The sequence below is a fragment of the Lates calcarifer genome, linkage group LG2 (assembly GCF_001640805.2).
Source record: "Lates calcarifer isolate ASB-BC8 linkage group LG2, TLL_Latcal_v3, whole genome shotgun sequence".
Classification (NCBI taxonomy): Eukaryota; Metazoa; Chordata; class Actinopteri; family Centropomidae; genus Lates; species Lates calcarifer.
In genome coordinates, this window is record NC_066834.1 from 25,285,530 (window position 1) to 25,299,260 (window position 13,731).

The 13,731-nt window shown below is 38.3% G+C and overlaps 1 protein-coding gene across 1 annotated transcript; it reads right to left on the reverse strand.

The window, feature by feature from the left end:
- Positions 1-2,539: 2,539 nt before the first annotated feature.
- slc7a9 (solute carrier family 7 member 9) lies at positions 2,540-12,048 on the reverse strand. The gene is made up of 13 exons (XM_018666977.2): positions 11,834-12,048; positions 10,676-10,805; positions 9,556-9,703; positions 7,964-8,206; positions 6,961-7,086; positions 6,757-6,856; positions 5,571-5,615; positions 5,155-5,278; positions 4,866-4,969; positions 4,541-4,637; positions 4,230-4,379; positions 3,626-3,800; positions 2,540-3,406 (listed from the first exon to the last, which is right to left on the reverse strand). Exons 2-13 carry the CDS (start codon positions 10,787-10,789, stop codon positions 3,345-3,347), a joined length of 1,488 nt encoding a protein of 495 aa, XP_018522493.1. The 5' UTR covers positions 10,790-10,805; positions 11,834-12,048; the 3' UTR covers positions 2,540-3,344.
- Between the last annotated feature and the right edge of the window lie 1,683 nt (positions 12,049-13,731).

Sequence of the window (13,731 nt, forward strand, 5' to 3'; positions counted from 1 at the left end):
GTGTGTGTGTGTGTGTGCGAGAGGCAAGACTGAATACATATGTACAGAATGTGTGTATGTTCGAGTGCACATCCACTGTCATCAGAAAATTTAGCATATTAATGTTCAATCAATCTACTGCTGCACTATTGCAAAGTTTGATGAAGACATGCCATAGTTAGTAATTAACAGACATGAGCAACTGCATTTACAGCTTACATGACCAGTTCCTGTCCTCTTAGGAGAGTTTAGATATAAAGATATGCAGCCTGAAAAGTTCTTGTGAGAATTTGTATGTTAGGAATGAGTTATAATTCAGATTAACATCTGGTTCTGTGTATTTTGATGTTTCCCTGCCAGAGATATCTGAGTTTGATTCTCAGTTCTGGTCCTCCCTGTGCAGAGGTTGAATGTGTTCCCCACTTTGGCATGAGTTTCCTATGGCTACTGCGGTTCCCATTCACTCTCCCTAAATATGCTGGTCAGTTGATTGTCCAACAGAAGTAAACAGCCAGAGGAGAATAGTGCTTGCTGGGATCTCAGCCAGTAGGGATCCAAATAGCTCAATAATGCAATCTTACATCCTTTAGTTTTAATTTATTTGCTTGTTGCATGGACCAATACTTTGCTAAAAATCTGTATCCTTTCCTGTAGGAGGTATTATGAATATATTATAAAGCATTGAGCCAAATTTCTGAATGTGCAATGTAGCAGTGGTGGAGAGAAAATGGATTAGAAATGGAAGAATTGTACTTAAGTATAATTTGGAGGTACTTCATTTGAGTATATCCACTCTATGTTGCTTAATATTTTTACTCCACTACATTCATTTGACAGATATAGTTACTAATTGCTTTACATATTAAGATTTTGCATTAAAAAAAACCTCACAATTAGAGTCCTGTGAGATGTTTGTGGCTCCACAAAAGAAACATTTCTTCCCTGAACTTCTCAGATGGTTTCATTTAACTGTTTTGGGCACAAAGAGGTCATCCAATATTTCAGACACACACACACACACACACACACACACACACACACACACACACAAATATAAGGGAAATTACAAAAAAGTGACCTCCAGGCTTGGAACTACTGTGTTAAACTACCTACCTGTATAAAATACCTCCAACTCAACCAACAGTAAAAGGCATCTTAAACATTCTTGCATTAGTGTCCACAATCTATGTCCTATATGATAATATATAAGTTGTAGAATTGTAGAACATTTTGCTTCAGAACCAGAGCTTTTTACTTTTAATACTTTAAATGCATTATGCTATTATTAGCATTTCAGTGTTTTTACTTTTTAAATGGAGGACTTACTAATACTATGATACTAATAGATTATCATCAAGCACATTGAGTCATTCATGAAAACTGACACATGTATCCAGCAGAACCACAATTCAAATCTCCCTGTGATCTAAGGGAGTTTGGGTCGATATCACTGAACATGAATAATTATATTTCACAACTACAAATAAATTGACTCATTTTGTAATACCATTAAATCCCTGTCTTGCATCATCTCAAAAGCACCAATTCCACATAAAGACTGAACTATTTTTGCAAATTCAGAGTGGTTTCACTTTTTCTGCCTGGTACCCAAATGGAAAATGTTGTTTCTTTCATCCTGGGACCCAATGCCCATTAAAGAGTGATGAAACAGAGTGTAACCACTCATCCTCACTCAGTGCAAAATTTCAAAAAGTCCAAAAATTTCAGAGGATGAGATATGATAGAGTAGGCCTCTGTGTTTGTGTTATGTTACAGCAATGTGACCTGAATCCTAAATCTCATCTTTCAGCTCATCAGTGCCAGCAGAGCCCTGTGTTTTTGTCAACATTTATTCAGTTTTCATGTGGGACCTGTTGAGGCGATTCTGCAGGACAACAGCTTGCTCAAACCAAAAACACCATTGCTCATTTAAGCAGAGCCAAACACGACAGGCTAACACAACTGACACGCTACTTCTATACAGACAGTTCCAGCGTGATTTGGCAGGAGTTAAGAAGCAGCTTTTCTGCAAATGTCCTCTCACTGAGTGCAGCCAATGCAAATTTACTGGCACCTACTGGAGAAAATCTTCACTTTTACACCAGGGCTGGCACATGGGGAAAAAAAATCCTAGTTTAACTCCGGTTTGAAGCGTCAAGTGCCACTAGAGGGCAACAAAGACCAGTCAACTATTTGAGAATGACGAACCACAAATACATACAGGTGCACTGTAACCTCATTGCCCCTCTGCAAGTCACTTTTTGTTGATGTTATTCAATCTGGTTCCACTAAATCTGGCACTACTAATTGCATTCAATGTGATATTCCTCACTTGTATAGCTGTGTGTTTTAAAGTGATTTTCAATGGGTGTTAACTGAATTAAGAGACATTCATTATCAGTTACCTGCATGAGGCACCCGTGAGCGTATGCACCTAACATGTCCCATGATCACACATCCACACCATGACAGTTAAACCCCATGAGAGACCATATTAACGCTGTTTCTCAAAAAATAAATCAGCTCTCGGATCAGGAAGATAAGATGGAGGTATCTGGTATTTGAATCAGAAGTTGTTTATTTCCCATGTCCACCTTACACTCAACAAGATGAATACCTTTAATAAACACCAGGAAACACGGTGCAGCACTATTCCAGTATATTCCAGTGTGAAAAACAGGAGCGAGAGCATTATTACATAATGCACAAACATCATTTAAGAACATAAACATGTTTCCACATCTTGCTGCATGATCTGCTGAGCTTTCATGTCATTGCCTTAATGCACTTGAAATATTCACCACTTCCCTTTGCTCGAGTGCAGATTCATGCATATCTAAATCTCTAAGGACTCTACATTAAGTGATCTTTGGCACAGTAAAAACTGTATTTCACATTGACGACATGAGGAAATGTTTCACTTGATTGCTTAAGTGTTGCTATGAGTGCTGGTTATATTCATTGTAAAAAGATATGTATCATAAAGTAAACCTAGGTCCTAGCCTAACTATCAGCACAAGCAAGGTTTATAAAAGACAAAGACATCATCAGAATGTAGTCAAGGTGGCTCACTTGTTTTAAATATCTACAATGTCATGTTTTAATGACAGCAAAAGTTTTCCTGTGGGACACACCCTAAACTTGCCCTGAACCCAAATGACAAATTATTTCATCTTACCCTGGTACACAGGTACATGAACATGCTGCATGTACTTTTATTTTGTCATGCAGCTATTCAAAAGAAGTGAGTCCTAATTTTTATTCTGACCCAACTCCGGGTACCAAATTTCCAGCTCACTGTTTTCCAAAACCAGGCCTGGCTTGTTTCAGAAGAAGCTGACCTGGTTGTCAGTTCTGTCCCTTTCTCACTCCATTTTCTCAGGAGGAACCACTTCCAACAGCAGCTGGAGATGCATAGTAATGGGCCCTACAGGGGAAATAAGGTCAAAGGTCACATCAACACTGTTCAAGTGGGTTCACCATGAGGTCAGTACAACAAAACACTGTATTTCATTCATCAGTTTTCTATCTTCTGAGCATTTCCCATTTTATTTTCTACTGATGGTCAAGAGGTAATAGAAATATCTCAGTAACTTGACTTTTGAAAGACACTGATCCCTGGAATTTCAGTTAGAATGAAACATACTCATGATTTTGCGAGCCCAGTTGACCTTCCTGTGGACGAAAGGGTAGTAAAAGAGAAGTCCGCTGAAGATGAAGACGGTACAGTAGAGGTACTCCAGCTCTGGTTTATCAATGATGGGGGCCAGGACTAAGTAGCAGGACACCACCACCATTAGGACTGCTATGATAATCGGCACCTTCAAACAATCAGTTACATAGGATCAAATGTTTAGATTTTACTTTACGTTTAATTCCCCTCTGACATATGTGTCATAGAGGGGAAATAAACATACAGCATTTCTGTATTTACCAAAAAAAACCCTCAAAACTATGAACTTTTTAAAAAATTGATTTAAAAACACATTTGCAGGTATTTTTTTTAGAGACCTAGTGTATTATTTGAGGGAAATGTAGATGGACATACAATTTTAATATAATGAGCTTGTACTGATCCAAATTCATGATTTATCACTTTAGGAGATGATATCAGATGAATGATGATAATGAATAATAATGAATTAAATAACTTGAACAGATAGTGGCTGTAGAAATAAAACAATATAAGGGAAGAGAGGCCTTAAAAAATAAGAAGAGCCACAAGAGTGCTTCACATCAGAAAACCTCACCTTTACTGGTCTGTGGAGATCCTTCCTTGTGAAACGCATGACTATGAGAGCCAATGCTGTCAGACCATAAAACACCCACTGAGCAAAGCTGAAGTAGTTGATAAGGGTGTTGATGTCAGCTGGGATGATGTAGAAAACAGACAAAATACCCTAAAGCATAAAACAGTAATAGAAACCACACAGTGAGAAACAGAGAAAATATTGTGTTTACTTCAAGGGAGACAACACAGTGGACCATGCAAAAAATGGATAATAAAACCAAACTGAAAAATACAATATATACATAAACTAATCAAATATGCAGGACTCACATTGAATACGAGAGCAGGTAATGGGGTGTAGCGCCTTAGACTAATATAGGATAAGATTTTCACCATGTGACCCTCTCTACCTGATACATAGGCCAGTCTGTGGGAAGAGAAAGATAGAAATATAGAAAGTGATGTTGAGTATTCCTGTACTGTACTTGTTTTTCTTTTCTATCTCCTCTCTTACTCTCCCCCTCAATCTTTGTTTATTTGTGTTTTTTTCCTCATAGACACACATATACACATGGCATACAATAGTTTTACACACACAAAAATATACTTTTTAGCATCTGTATTTTATTTATAACGTGTCAGCTGTCTCTTTTACCTGCCAGCAGTGAAGCAGCTTCCATTGGCAGAACCAAATGTGGAGAAGACCACAAAAAGAGGAACAATCCAAGACAGAGGGTAAAGGACTCTGTCTCCAAAAGTCTGAGGAGACATGAGGAAATACTTTTAAAAAGACACTGGAAGCAGAGCTGCTTAATCTAAAATTCTCTGGAATAAACAATACATTTACACATATAGAAAAGTGAAGTCATTATGAGCTAATGTTAAAACTCTATCTATGGCTCTCAACTCCTCTACAACCAGAGCAGTCTATCTGCGCTCCTTACCACAGCAACAGCCGGAGACAACAGCAGCTCGGTGGTGGTCATAACGGTGAAGTAAGCAACGTTGACTAACACATAGCACACAGACACCAAGGGGATCCCAATGAGGATGGCCAGTGGCATGTTCCTGAGAGTAATCAACAAAGAAATCTATTTAACAGGGAAATGTGTTGTGCTGTGCAGACTTTAACAGGATATATTCTCTGCCTGAAACAAATGATCTCCTCAAAAACTTGACCTCTTGGTTGTTCAGTGAACCTGTATGAACTGTGTACTTTATTAGTGTGCACGACCTAGCTATATGCTTGCTCTGACTTTGTGTACTGACCATTACATAGTCTCAAAATCAGAGTGAAATTGTAGAAAGACTACTATTTAAAAACTGCAGTCTTTTAACAATGAGTTTTAGTTCATCTTACCTGAATGGGTTTTTCAGCTCCTCTGTGATGAAGTTCAGTTGATTCCTGGAAAACAATGGAAGTGAAAAAGCAAGGGACATATGTGGCATCCAGCTAATACAAGCCAAGCAGATCTCTTAACTCTCTTTATATGCATGTACTGCCTCCAAGTGAAGATTAGTTTTATTAGCAGTGCTGACCCTTCCAGTATGTAAGTGGTCACTGTAATACCCCCTCAGCATCAGTGTCAGCATCAGTGTTATATGGTACTTCACACAGACTTTGCACTCTATTGTTAAAAACAGTTATAGTCTGACACCTGAACCCCCTGCTGCAATCTCAACATGAGATAAAATGAAAGTATATCAGTCACATATGACCATCCTTTCAGGTCCCCTAAGTGACTGGAACAGAGTGTATATATACCCCACAAACTGACCACGCACAGTACAAAGAAAGGATCTTAAGTCAGGCAACAGTGCTTTGCTTCACACTCCGGCACCAGGAAGAAGATGGAGGGAGGCCAATTAAAAACTCCCAGCTGGTTGCAGCACAGGAGACAAAAGCATTGTTGTGGAAACCCTGGCGTTACAGTGCAGACATAGACATAGGAAAAAAAAAAACTTCACTTATGACTGTTGAGAACAGAATGGGATACTCCACCAACCGTGCTCATCAGCAAGCAGGTGGTGACAGGCTTCACCTGCTGGTGCTCTGTAAAGCACAATCACCTCTCTAAACACAGACATCTTTTCCTGTGCAAGCACAGACTCAATAAAGATAAAGAAACATCCTGTCAGTATAGCCAGACATAGGGAGACAGCATCCCATGGCCCTACCGATGCACCTAACGTGCACAAGACCTGAGGGAACGACTGAGGGAACAGCTGCCATTAAATCTGAAAGGATCATGATGGTTGCCGTTACTGATGCTGACTGCACTGCCATGTATCGAGGCTGTAAAAGCATGGTGTCTGGTTTAAGAGAATTTACCTCCCCTGGTTGACTATGTGGAACATGGCCTATTCTGGGAGATAACAACAAGGTTGTCTGAGGGTTGGATCCACACATTAGGAAAAAAGGCAAGTGGCAAGAGAGCAGCTGAAAGGCAGGCTCAAGTGTTGTTGTGTATATTGTGGAAAGCAAAAAAAAACCGGGGTCAATCCTTCACATCCTGTAAAAGGGCAGAATGAATTGCAACTGTTACCATCCATCGTAAGCCCAAAGCCCATTATAAAATGCAAGTCCAACTGCTCCAAGAGACGTTGACGTGCCATCGAATGCATTTGACAAAGTCTCAGTTTTTCCTGGACAGAAACACACAACAATACACAAATAGATTGTTATCATTAAACATTTAAACAAAGGACAAAAACTTTAAAAGCTGTATACCACAAAAAGAACAACTTACCTTGAGCTAAGAGAACCATGCCAGCTCCCACTATGACAAGAATAATGAAAAGTTTGGCTGCAGTGAAGAAGTTCTGCACATAGCTCGCCAGTTTGACACTCAGACAGTTGACTGCGACGATTAACACTGAGAGGAAAGAAGAAATGTGATAATGTGCATAACAACATTCTTACACAGGTATTTGAAGTTAATGGCACCTCTCAAAGAATTTTTCTTAACACCTTTATTGACTTTAAAAATCTTTCATTTTAATAATTTGATTTCATTTGAAAAATGGAAAGGGAGGAAAAAAAGCTTAACATACATCTATCTATACCAAATTAGCTTTCTGTCTTTTAATTTGAAATCATTTTTCTTCAAATTTGCACTTTGTGAAGTAGATTTTGAGATATGACTATTTGCCAGTGGTTTAAGGGAAAAACATGTAAATGGTTAAACTACCTTTAACATGTTCCTAATGTTTGCACAACATCACGTCAGTCACTTTAATCTGTTATGTGCCTTAGTTTTTATATTTATTGACCTGTTGTTGTGTTGTAGATGTTTATTTTTATTTTATTTTTTATTTATATTTTTGTTTTTTGTAGAATATTTTAAATATCTTTTTCTATGCGTATACTTTTATACTTTCATGTTTACCTTGCTGCACCGTGGGTCTAAGAGCAACAAAATTTCAGTCCTCTGTGTGTGCGTACATATGGCAGAATTGACAGTAAAGCTGACTTTGACTTTACTTTGACTTGACTTTGACTAATGCCACTACTATTACATTTTATCATGTTGCATATAACAGAATCTTTCAACCAGGTAATTTCAGAAACACAGTTTTTGATAATTGACAGAAGCTTACTGAGTTTCTGTTCACACACACAGTCAAAAAGGAAAGGCTTACATGGCCAATCCAGTTTTTTCCAGATACATAATCAATTGCATGACTATAATGATTACTTTTGTCTGTGCAGTTTACTGACATTAACCATTAACTCACAAGGTTAAAACTTACATATAGCTGCAGCTGACAGACACTTGGTAACAATAGGTGGAGGAGTGCATCCGGGGTAGAAAGGAGTAGAGGCGTATTCTGCAAAGCTCAGTGTGATGATGGCAAAGGAGGAGGGCTTCAACACCATGACGGTGGTCCAGGAGTAAAGGTAGGCTACAAGGGAGCCAAAAGCCTCCATTAAATATGAATACTCTCCCCCTGATTTGGTGATCATGGTGCCAAGCTCAGCGTAGCACAGCGCTCCTGCATAGACACACATTCAAAAGACATGAAAAGAGACAGAGAGCAGAGGAGAGATGTGAAACAAACTAATAGAGGGGATTTTAATAATTTCTTCTGGTGGGAGGTTCAAGGAAAGTTCAGAACTTTCTCTTACCGAGAAACATTTGGTTTAAATAAACTCTCTGCCAAACACCCTTGAAGTCAAAGCCAGTCATTTTTACATTTTAAATCTGTGTTAATAACATTATTCTCAAGCATAATAATTCTAAAGATTAAAGGTTACTAATGGTGAGAGTATATGTGATATATAATAATCTATGAATAATTTCATGCCTAGTTGTCATTTTTATGGAAAAGGAAATACATTTGTTCAGCAGACTTTAGAAACACAATACTATATAAATGGATCTTATTTTCCTTTTTTTTTTTTTTTTAACTGTTGTCAGATTCACTGCTTCCCCTGGGATCTCCTTGTCTGGGTGGGGTCACATACACATAACAAAGCTATAGTAACCTGAAAACTAAGGTGAAATTCCATTATGTTGACATGTGGCATCAAGGTTTATTCAAGGTTTACAAGTAAATTAGTGCAAGGACCAACCACTGCAGCTTGTAATTCTTAATTACACAGAATGTTTTATTGTGTAGACAATGATTACCAAACTTGTAAACCAAGCTTTCATGCTGTAAATGAACATTTACCACTTTAAACAAAAAGGTCAAAGTTCCATGTATCGAAACTCTGAGATGTTTAACATACTGACCCAGAATTTTGTTTAACAGAGCTCCTAAAGTGCAGCTTTACTGGAAGTCTTGGCATTTTTCCACCTAAAAAGACTCAGCAAGGCAGACAGCAGCATGACTAATACATCTATTGCTGGTAAATACAGAAACACTCTGGGTGAGCAGCTCAACAGTTATTGAATTTACTGCAGCAATCACACTCTCCTGACAAAGCAATTCATTCTGCTGTTGACTGTTTATTGTGTCAGTTTCACTGAGCGCACTTTTAGTGACATAATTCTGTCCATTGTGGCTCTTCAGTCAAAGTATTACAGGGATGATTTACAGCATGTTTACAAGAACAGAGAGCCCCGAAAAACAAGCACTGTGAGCAACACTAGCTGCTTGATGTGACAGACATTTTTAGCATTTCCATACTGCTGAGAAATATCAAGCACTGAAATTCCTGCGGTCCTACCCAACTTGGAGTTTCCCTCAGGAAAGGTGTTTTTTTTTTTTTTTTTAAATATTTTGTCTACTATCATCTGCATACATAGGGGAAAAGAATATTAGATCCCTAATATGACAACACTATTCTGCTGCTCTCAAACTAAGTGCTTTATCATTGGTTTGGATGTTGCTCTCACCCAGGGTGGCTAATACACCACAGGCCGCCCAGATCAGGAGGCAGGGTCCCACAGCTCCAGAGTACAGCAGAACAGCCTTGGGAGAAATGAAGATGCCTGAGCCAATCATAGTCCCCACAATCAGACAGATGCCACTCAGCAGACCAACCTGATTATACACACATAGAACAAAAAGTAAATATGTTATATGTATGCTCACATTTGAACTTTCTTGAATCCTACTGTAGCTTCAGTACAGTTCAACCAGAAACTGTTTGAAGGAAACTTTACATGTTCTATGCTCTCAGTAATTTTTTAACCATCCTGGGATTCATGATGTGATTAAGTGTTATATTCATCTATTTTTATTTAATTTAAACCAAAGCTAAAAGGTAAGTGACAATCACACATTCACACTGTTCACCAAACTTAACCGTGGACAGATGCATGATGTAGATTTCAGGTCGATGTTGTCTGCTGCCGGGTTGTTACAGACAGACAATGTTATGAACACCACAGTTATAAGTGCTTGATGGACCTACAGTATCTCAGGACTGTGTTTGTGATGGAGTTTTCTGCTCCCTTGTGGTCAGAAATCATTTACTGCAGCTTCAAGTTTTTTGTTGTTGTTTGCTTTTTGTTAAACTTGCACTAAGGTATAGATTTTACTGGGTATGAAATATGATTGTATAATTGTATATTTCATGCATATGTGACCCCCTTTTACTTAGTCAACACCTAAGATCCTGTGACAAATTTATTCCACTCTCGTCATGTATTGTATAATGTTTTAATAATTTTTTCTGTCTCAACTACCTAGATATGTCAACTTTAAATACTTCCTTAGCAAAGTCAGGAGGAAATTGGTTAGTACTTAATATTAATTGTTCAGACAAATTGACATAATAATCCTATTATATCGAGTGAAACACAGCTTAGGGAGCTTAGTGGGTCTGGACAGCACCTCCGAGTGGATCTTTGTGGAGTTAATACATAGAGATGGTTGCAGTGGCACTGCCTGGTACTAACTCCTAGCCCCCACTACTATAAAAAGGTACGGGTGGTGGGATCCCACTGTGTGAACATCTAATGGGACGCGTTCTCAGGGACAGCTGGACATACAAAGCACAAGCCAACTCACGTCTTTTTGAAGCACAGTGGCCTTCACTGTCTGCTTGTCTTTAGCCGGAGAGTCCACGCTGTGGCCAGTGGAGCCATTCTGTGACTCCTTCCTCTTCCTAATGCTCTCTTCCATTTCTGTCTGTTAATGGCTAAAAGAAAGACATGAATGCACCCACACATTTTACACCAGTTACGTCAACTTTTACAAGACAAGTTGCATTGGCTTATGCAGCATAGTTTAGGTAATTAAACTAATCTTTGTTGTCTTTATCAAAGGTCATGACACAGTGCACAGGGTATGATAAGGTTTACAGGGAAACACTGTGCCCTGCTACTAGCAGTACAATTTCCTTTCATTGAGCTAAACAATGAGGTTCACACACGCCAAACAACTCACTAAAAATCCACCCAAAAACAAATTTATTTACATTGTTAATTCTGTGATCTGGATGGATTTTTGTCCCTCTACGGGGCACTGTCTGCTGACCAGATTTTAGATTTTGTACAGTGCTTCTTCATTTTGGCACCAGTTCTGAGCCACAAATCTACAAAGTGGTATCTTACAGGAACAAGTGTCAGTGGAACAGCGCAGGAAAGGGTTGACAGGTTGACAGACGCAGCTAAACTTCTTTATTCTGGTTTAGGGTGGATTTTCACTTTACTGTAAGAGGACCACCATAAATTCCGAGACATCACACACCTTTGTTTGTGTGGAGATTTTAAATCAAACCACCGCAAATTTCAGTCAGTTCATGTACCACACGGCTATTTTCTGTAACTTGTGTGATATCTTGTTGTGATTTACTGAAAAATATAGCACTAAAAGATCATTAGACAGCTCGGTAGGTAGCTCGATAGATAGATAGATAGATAGATAGATAGATAGATAGATAGATAGATAGATAGATAGATAGATAGACTAGTGGGTGAGACAAACATTATGAAGGACACCAGGAAAAAAGAGAGGCTGGTATCACTCACCCACTCCTCATGATAATGTTTAACTCTAGATTGTTGCGTTAATATCTAACAAATATGACATCATCAGTCTTGTTCACTAAGTCAGAAACAGAGTGCCTTGAATGTAAAGAAAAGCTGAATCGAATTTGACAGTTATTTTGTTCTACTTGACACATGATAATAAAGAAATAAATATTTCAACAAATTGTTCACTTACATATGATTCGGATAAAAAACCACCTCAGTGATGCTCCATGAATCCTCAATTATGTTCTCCCTCTGTCTCTCTCTCTCTCTTTTTGTTTGTTTTTTGTTTGTTTTGTTTTGTTTCCAAACCCAGGTATGGTGATATGACCACTTAAATGATACTGAGCCAAGTTAGATGAAGAAAAGCAGGAATGTCTGATGCAAATGAAAACCTGGGACTCCCTGAGACTGAACACACTCCACTGGTGGGAGGTTCCCATATCCTATTGGACCTCCTGGATAGCCCTGGGTGAAAAGGGAGGTGGGTAAAGACAGGAAAGTGAGAGTGAAGCAGAGGTAGTTTTAGTGTCTGAGTGAATGAAATCCACTGATCAGAGCTCAAAGAACAGTGTCTTCATATTTTCATACTTTATAGATAATATATACATGTAGGTGTAATCACAAGTTAAAGTAAGAAAACCATGTTACACAGTCATGGTGCCACAAATTCAGTCATTAACTGTGTTTCCAGACAAGTCAGTTCATCTGTTGTTTAAGTGCTGTCCAGAAATCCCATGAAGATGCCAGAGAAAGTTCAACATGAGACATTTTATCTTTTTTTTTTTACACAGCTTCACCTTCAAAAGAAAACTCTGAAACACTTCCTCCTCTCTGAACTTATCTACCCTGACTTCCTTCACAATGCCCCTTTGATAGGGACATATGACACCCCTGCAAGTGTGTGCATGCACATTTGTGTTTGCGCGTGTGTTCTTGTGTCACATTCCCATTCCACTCTGTCCCTCCTTCTCCTCTGTTTCTCTTCACGAGTCTCTCCCTGTTAGAGAAGCTGCATTTCACACTGTAACATTCTTCCTTTGTTTTGTTTCTTCCGTTTGTTTGTTTTTCTGAGCAAAAATATTCATCAGTGTTTTACCAGATTGTATTATACATGTCAACAATTCAGCATCAGTTGTCTTGAAAAGTAAAGCCTCTGTTGCATTAATCCAGGTTTTGACCCTTCTTATGAATGTGTGTAAACTCCAGTTTATGTTAAAGACTATTACAACCTTCAAAATAAGGAGGGGTCAAGTTAAATATGAGAAGAATTTGTCCATGTGGTTGGACAAAAAGAAGAAAGATGTATACTATGCTTCAAATGTGCAGATTTGTGGATTGTTTTCGGTTGCATATGTATGGCTGTGATGTATCTTCAAGGTATGTTGGATGTCAGAATGAATTCCTACTTTAAAATCAGAGGCACACGTTATTTAGCCTTTAAAAGTTAATGGTTTGATGAATGTGTGAGTGTAGTATGATATATTCTCAGTGAGATTTGCAGTACTTTTATATTATTATTATCATATTTACAATATGTGTAATACAGTCAAAGTAAATATAAAGTGTAGCTGGATCAAAAGTTACTTAGGTTTTTCATTCCAGCAGTTATGTTAGAACTGCATGTTAGAACTGTATGTTTCTGTGTTTATGATGATGTCCTCAACAAAACAGAACATCCAGGAATAGCCAAATGACAACAGTCTTGAAGGTTCTAACCTTTACCTTTACTTTCTTGGATTTGTAACACTGACTTCCTCTGGTGACTGCAGTTGCATATTTTAATGAAGCCTGTAGGAGAATTTGAACAGTTTCTGCAGAAAGCCTTGCCTGCTCATTGTAATCTGCTAACACAAGAACATATTTTCATATGAACTCAGTAACCCTGAGAACAAGAACTTATGCCCAATAACAGAGTGCACGTTTCAGACACATTAACGGGGGCTTAGGATCTGACTAAGTGCATTCACAGCTACAAATTCAGCCTTGTAAGACTGTGTTCTTTCACTGTTGCATATTAAGTAATGTACGAAGAAACTATTCAAAATAGGAAAAGAAGCTGCTGTGAGAAAGCAAGGAGTAGCCATGGAC